Raw genomic sequence first — 7,862 nt, 5'->3', positions numbered from 1 at the left:
GACATACCTTTATGGATGGCATCCTCTGTAGACCCCAAAACTAAAGCGAGAGGGGGGAAAAGAAGGAAAATCCAGCAAAATAACGATAATAAATTATAGGACTAGACATTCATCTCATTCTTTCCCGGGCTTCGATTGTCTTATGTTCACCTCAAGTAAGCCTATAATACACAATCATCACCATTTCAATGATGTTTTGATGCCACTCTTGTTTAAAGAGGGAACACGCCTCCCGCCCTGTCCATTTGCTCCCTTACCACGGAGAGCAGATCCTTTGACAAGCATGAAATTCTGATCGTCGGACCAGACATAGTTAAAGGTGACATTCAGCCACATATACTTTTTGGACAACAGGCGAAAATCATGATCAATGCGCGCGGATGTCATCCATAAATTCAGTCAGTGTGGACTAACTGTCTGCTTCGGCAGAGTTCTGTTCCATACCCGGCAATTCACCTTGAGCATTGTTGCAACACACCAGGTTTGTACTGAACAATACAAGCTGCATAACCTGACACATTTATTTGATTCCCTCACACTGGAAAGAACCCTACACTTTTCAATAAGTGTGGTAGGTTCTTTTACGTGAAAGACGTGAGGCTCTCCCCAAACGTAGGGCCCCATTTAACGTAAAATCCGAGGGATGTCCCTAACCAAATCCAGGTACTTATTTTTACCAGTCTGAGAGTGAAGTGAGGAAACTCGTGTTAAGTGTCTTTTCCAATGACACAAAGTTGGAGCATATCAGAAGGTTTTCAATCCTACACCCCTCTACCTCCTACGTACACACCGACACCCACCCCACCCCCCCCACACACACACACATACAGACACTATTGTGCGACGCACCGCCGCCATAGTATTCCGCGATCCTTTACAAAACAATACACTTAAAGCAAATATCTTAAGATAATATTTGAATACTACATAACATTGTAATAGGTTGCAACGTATTCCTATCCCACGGTCCATGAAAATCCGACAATTGGTACCGTCTATTATGTCATACCTAGTCCGAGATAACGATCAATATTGGTATTCTGGACTGGTCTGTATTTTAATTTATAACATGGCACCCCTTGGCTTCCATAGAGTAACTCTGATTGATCATTGCATGCACGGCTGTCAGAAAATTAAGTACCGGATTCGGATGTTTGAATTTCTCTGTCTCATTGCTCTTACATTTTTTTGTTTGAGAACACGAAATTGTCAGTCTCAACTTTCAGTGCATTTTGCGTTTTGATAAGTGTGTTTCTTCGGGTCGGTATGACACAGGAAGAATACAGGTGTATTTCGCATCACCCTCGGTCACAACATGCCGCGGGTCGACACGCGTACGCCCTCGAGCCCCCCGACCCTCGGCTTGGGGGGTGGGGTGGTTGCTACCTCGGGTAATACATTGTCGTTTCTATACTAACATGACCAAATCTAACAAAACAAATGGTTTTAAACATCAAATTCAATATCATAGATAATGTCTACTGAATAAAGTCACAGTTCTAACACACCGTACGACAAGATGGACTTACCGATTCGCAGACGACAAACACTCGGCGACCTCCTCAGTCTACGCCGCCAGCCCAGCGAGTGCGGTACACCTGCCGATAGGAATCTCAAACTAGGTGTGAAGGGCACCTCCTACCTAAAATATGCGGTAAGATGACTAATCCTGTAGCCCAAGGCGTACTTGAACAACCAAGACAATACCTTTATAAGATATGCAAATTTTAACAACTAAAAAAAATCATGAAATTAATAATCTGCCTTTGTATTGTAGGTATGACAATCACATGTAGGTCTGCTTTTTGTAATCTGACGTCCTTTTCCAGCATTTGTTGTTGTTTCGATGGCAAAATTCAAGGTCAAAGTTAAAGTTCCCAACGCCCTAGTTGGGTGCCAATACTTTTTGGAACAGCCTGGCCAATCAGGGGCGCGAGCCGTGGAGTGAAAGTTGTTGTGATATATACTGGATGTTAAATATTGTTTTGTGATATCTAAAATATGTTAGATACTTCACTATCCGTTTCCATTACTTACTGTACTACAAGAATTTGTTCCGTAGAAATGAGTTAACATAAACACAGTCCAGTCTTTAATCAAGACTTAAAGCATGCACGTAAAGGTGGCTGAAAATATGTCTTTACGAATGTTTTGCGAATGCTTCACGTGTGTTTAAAAGTGTTGTGTTAACCCCCTATTATATCCCAAAAGTTCAACCTTCTTGCCGCTTTGCGTTGAAAAAAACACGTTCGAAACTTCAGAGTGATTTAGATTTTTCTTTGCGACTCGTCCTGTAGTTCGCTGACAATGTAGCGCTAGCGCCTAAGGGGATGCAGCCAAAGTTCAAACTTCTGTAACTTTCCATCGCAAACAAAAAAAACACAAACACGAAATTCGTACTTGCAGCGCGTTCAACATTTTTCTCTGACTCGGCCTGTATTTCGTTGACTCGGGAGTGTCTATGGAGGAGGCAGCAATGTTTTAAAAATGTTTTTGCCACTTTTCATTGCCCCCCCCCCCAAAAAAAAACCCCACGAAACTTGCACTTTCAGCGTGAGCGACATTTTCCTCTGACTGGAAGGGCCTGGAGGGGCAGCAATTGGTTCATCTTCTCGTACCTCCCCCCCCCCCCCGTCCTCCCAACAAAAAAAGGATACACGGAACTTGTACTTTTCTCTGACGGGCTCTGTATATTAAGTTTGTTGACTCGGAGATGCCTCGGGGGGGACGGCGTATGTGCGGGTCTCTGAGTGACAGGTAAAGAGATTACCATCCTAAGGGGACACCCAATTGCTTTGTCTCTAGTGATGTAAAACCGGTCTTCGCTTAATCTGCCCACCCCTCCCGTTGTTATTGAGAAATCGTAATGATAGTGTCGCTTGCAGCCCTCGTGTTTCGCACACGTCTGTTACAAAAACGTTTACGCAGTTACGTAACCGTTAACGGTCGTCATTTGAATTTCTTTCAGATCCATTGAGGTATTTTCAAAGAAAGTGTTGGTGTGTTTTGTCGGGTTTTAGAGTTGTTGTGTGCTAAGTTAGTCGCTGCCATGCAAGGGACAAAAAATCTATCAATCAATCTAGTCGTGTCATTTAGTTCAAGGATAAGCTAAAGATGGTTTGTGCCTGTCTTTAACTTTGTTTTTAATTCTAACGACTGTGTAAGTCTGTACTCTCTTTCTAATTCTCCGTATGTGTATGTATGCATGAGTATGCGTGTCTATATGAGTGTACGTGTGTTTATCAGGTCAAGGATAAGCTAAAGATAATTGTATCCGTCTTTACCTTTGTTTTTAATCTTTATTGCTGTGTGCGTGTACATTCTCCGTGTGCGTGTCTGTTTGTGTTTGTGTACGTGTGTCTATATGAGTGTACGTGTGTGTCTCACATTTGTGTACATTAGTACGTATGTATGACTGTTCCATGGTGTTGTTGTGTACGTGTGTGTATGTTTGTGTACGCGTTGGTCTAGTCTGTGTCTGTATGTATTTAGGTGGCTCACACATGCGTATATATTCAAGCCAGTATGGCCAGTGTGGAAGTTTTAACCTCTACCAGGCTCATCAGGACGCTAGGAAAATAATAGAAATTTGACAAATATAGCCAGATAACATGCCAGCGGAGTTTGCTGGTTGTAAATCTTACTCTTCTCGGTCAGTGGCATGTTATGTGTCTAATATAGGCTTTTCGAATTTGTACTATTTTACAGCGACCTGTGGAGCCTGGTAGAGGTTAAGAATACCATACGGACCTCAAACGGACTTAAATAATACGCACGCGTACGTGTGAACTCACCTAAATACACAAACACGGACTAGACCCACACAGATACAAGCATACACACACGTGCACGCACTTGTATGCACGTAAGCGTGTGTGACGTTGTATTTCTATACGTGCACTATGATGTGTGTTTTTGTACGGATGAGTGCGTGCTTTTGCGTATATGTATTTCTGTACGTTTGTGATTTCCCTCTTACTCGTTTAAAAGTGAAAAAAACGACAAAAATGTTCAATACAAGAATATAGATTACTTTATTTCCCGTCATGCCTATCGTCAGCACTATATCCACCTGATGATTGTGTCAATCATTATCTTAACCGTTACAACTTTTTGTTCATTAATGTACCTAATCGTGCCTGCGATTCTGGCACATACGGGAAAGGGAACTCCCGGCATGCCTTGCGCTAACCAACAGGAAGGTCAAAGGTCATCACAACAGTGAGGTCAAAGGTTACAAAGTTTACAATGACATGTGAAGGTCAACGACAACAGTTACGGTTAGGCTGTGTTACACCAGCATTATTTAAAAAACAAACAATGGTGATTAAACAAATAGAACGAAATATGTATGGCCAATTCCAATAAAGAGTCCAACGGCTTTAATGCCATATCATGCCATAAACGTTAATTGCAATAAAATCGAGTTTCTAAGTTCGATAGATTTATCAAGACTGAAGGGATGTGCCTTCCTTAATAGCAAATACAAATGTAAATGTAGATAGTTCTGTGCAGAATTTTAGCAAGATGAAATATCATAGGACAAATATTACCGTAGAACAATGTGGTTTCTTTTTTATCCTTCTAGCTTACACAGAGGTTTTAACTACACTTTGTAAGTAGAATTTGTTTGGACAACAACACTTTCAAATTGTCTCATTTGACGAACGACGTAGGGACCTGTAAGTCTTAGAAACTTAGTATTGCAATTGTTAAACGTTAATTTTCGACACCACTGCCTCTAAATAGATGTACTGTTATCTTAATGCTTTGTTACAGTTAGTTAGCGAGTTATTCGTGCGCAGATGATTCGACATTCACCGGTGACGTAACCTGAATAGATTGAGTCAAAAACAAAATATTTGATACGGTTGTCATAAGAAATACTCCGCACCATATGCGCAACTGTATGCGCAATTATACCTGTCATAACTAACGACTTTACTTCTATACCTGATATATGACAAAGACGAAAATATTTAGCATTAAAAAATAATAACTACAATGTCACCGTCAAGCTAACACTTTAACCATAAACATCTACAAAGTCACTGTTTAAAGAAAATGGCTAGTAAGAGATTAGATTAACTTATACAGTATCACTACTGTAAAAATCATACACATATAACCGATTAAACCCAACATTTGATTAAACGATTGGTAAAACAATATAACTTTCACATATTCATAATAAGTACGTTAAATCGTACGAGACTCTTTTATGATAGCATACACAAAGTATGGCCTACGCAATAACATCGACTTCTATCCCTGCAAAAAAGGTAAAATTGATATTGCAAATATTATGAAATAGATTCAACCTTTGACAATAGATTGATAGTGGTATTTGGTAATGTATATTTCATCATGTATTATGTATATGATACAGAGGTATATTATAGCCTCGATCGAGGACTTAATTTACCTTACTTGACATATTGCTTTAAGTTATGTCACTACAATGGATATACTAATACATATCTGAATTATGATAACTACATTACATTAACTTTGGTTGAACCAATCACGCTGTTTCGACGACATCATGTACATACATGTAGTACACAGCGTTTTCGAACCATAAACAAAAAAGGTACCCAAAAATATTCCTTTGGCATATGTGCCTATACTGTAAATATTTTATATACATCTGCGAACCTGTCACACTTATATCGAAAATTTTAACCACAATGTATGAAAAACCTTTTTGAAAAACTGTCATGATTTCTGTAGTATATCATTTTACACAAGTGGCTTGCTCTATAGAGCTTTGAGTTGTTAGAGAGTTCTGTTATGGAATAGATTTTATTATGTACAGTTATCCTGACCAATGGTATACAAGGACCCTGGCTCACATTACATGACGTCACGAGTAACAGACGTCACGTGGTTTACCAGTCACGTCACGTGGTCTGCCAAGTCACGTGTTAAAAGTGAGTGGGTCATTCTTTCCGAAGAGATTTTAGAACATTTTGATGCCATTTACCTCAGTCGAAGACTTCTCCGAATATTCTTTTATAGTAATTATGTCGGTAATTGTGCTTTTACCTATTGTGTCGAAGTCAATTTTGAGGTGAATTTTCTTGTAAGTATTGTGGATCAAACTTAAGGCGCTCGGTATTAAAAAGTGTCCTAAAGGCGCGGTCACATAGTTGGTCGCTAACTTGGGGCATTTTTAGGACAGCCATGCACGTGTCCTACCATTTTCAGCTGTCTTGCTGTACAAAACGCTCTCTTGGACCCTTGTGGGTTCGCTCTTTGACTACCTGGTTGAAAATACTATTATCAAAATCGTACGACGATCGAACGACCTACATGTGACCGCGCCTCAATGAAAATTATATGTATATCACTTCTTCACGCGTACTCTTATTCTATTGATGTAAATATCAGTGTAAATGCAGTCGGTGTATATGTGACTAAAGTGAGTCTGGGAAGTAGCATCTGTTTTGTTTCTGAGGCCAATCTGGAGGCGAGAAAAGTGACCAATCAGAATGATTCTGATGCCGACCAATGAGGGGACGACAAAAGCGACCAATCAGAGAGCAAGGCTGGTGGTCGGCATTTTGGATTCGGGATTAGTCATCTTCCCGTAGATGAGAAAGGGGAAGTTTTGTATATGTAAAAATGTATTGGCTTTTACTCAATTTTTTTCGTACTGGAAAAAGTTAAGGTGTGAAGAGGACCTTCTGAGAGAAAATAAGGCTGAAGTATGCCGTTGAATAGCTATCCATCGTTGCCAACAAGCCCGTGAACTTACCTAGCCTTTTCCCCTGGAATATATATGGCTTAATTTATTCTATTTCTACGATCTGTTCTTGTGTACCTCGTCATCAATCTCCATAGCAACGATGTTCGCGACTCCGTTCTTTTCCAAGTTCCCGGGGGTTTCCGTATTCTCGGCAAACTTGTCCCCTCCGGTTGCGGGGTTCTTGTTCTGTCCGGTCGCCACCAGCCAGAGCCGGAACACACCGGTCACGGCCAGCCCGAGCACGACGAGGAAGGGAGCGTACAGCATGGGGAAGACGAGCAGTTCGGAGAGGAACTGTTTCTTCTCGGCGAAGGTGAGCTGGATGATGGCGACGGCGAGCGTGACGTGCTGCACGCCCGTCTCCAAGGCGATGGTGCGGCGGCGTGAGTGGCTCAGCTGTAGGAAAGGCGCACAGGAGATGCCGTACCCGAGCACGCCACCTGTGTAGACAATGGGAACTTAGGACGGTGGGCGCTACAGACTTCCATTTAATTTCTACCCATTAGGACAGTGGTAGCTACCAACATGAAGTCAGTTTTTATTAATTAGAACGGGGGGCGGTACCAACTTCAAGTCAGTTTTCACCCATTAGGACGGTGGACGGTACCAACTTCCAGTATTTTTTTACCAATCAGGTAGTGGGTGGTACCAACTTCTAGTCAATTCTAACTCATAAGGACGGTGGACGGTACCAACTTCAAGTCGGTTTTCATCCATCATGACGGTTATCGGTACCGACTTCAAGTCAATTCTAACTCATAAAGACAGTGCTCGGTATCGACTTTCTGTCAACTTTAACTCACCAAGACGGTGGGCGGTACCGACATCAAGTCAGTTTTAACTCATCAAGAGAATGGGCGGCACCAACTTCAAGTCAATTTTCACCGATCATGACAGTAGACGGTACTAACAGCAAGTCAAATTTTACCCATCTGTACGGTCGGCGGTACCGACTTCCCCTAAACCTAAACCTATTAGGACAGTGGTCGGTACCAACTTCCAGTCGATTTTGCCCATCAGAGCGATGGACGGTACCAACTTCAAGTTAATTTACACTCATCAGGACGTTGAACGTTACCAACCTCCAGTCAATCTTAAACGATTTCTGCCT

At 41.5% G+C, this 7,862-nt stretch overlaps 1 protein-coding gene across 6 annotated transcripts in view; it reads right to left on the bottom strand.

Annotated features, from left to right (window-relative positions):
• Positions 1–4,229: 4,229 nt before the first annotated feature.
• Positions 4,230–7,862, bottom strand: part of LOC118429578 (ileal sodium/bile acid cotransporter-like) — a 36,011-nt gene continuing 32,378 nt past the window's right edge. For all 6 annotated transcript variants that reach the window (XM_035840117.1, XM_035840118.1, XM_035840115.1 and 3 more), the window contains one exon: positions 4,230–7,191. In XM_035840117.1, the coding sequence (XP_035696010.1) occupies positions 6,806–7,191 (386 nt within the window). In that variant the 3' untranslated portion in view covers positions 4,230–6,805. The remainder of the gene's footprint in view (positions 7,192–7,862) is intronic.

The sequence above is a fragment of the Branchiostoma floridae genome, chromosome 13, assembly GCF_000003815.2.
Source record: "Branchiostoma floridae strain S238N-H82 chromosome 13, Bfl_VNyyK, whole genome shotgun sequence".
NCBI lineage: Eukaryota > Metazoa > Chordata > Leptocardii > Amphioxiformes > Branchiostomatidae > Branchiostoma > Branchiostoma floridae.
Note: the sequence above shows the minus strand (reverse complement) of the source record. Positions and strands in the feature narration are given on the sequence as shown.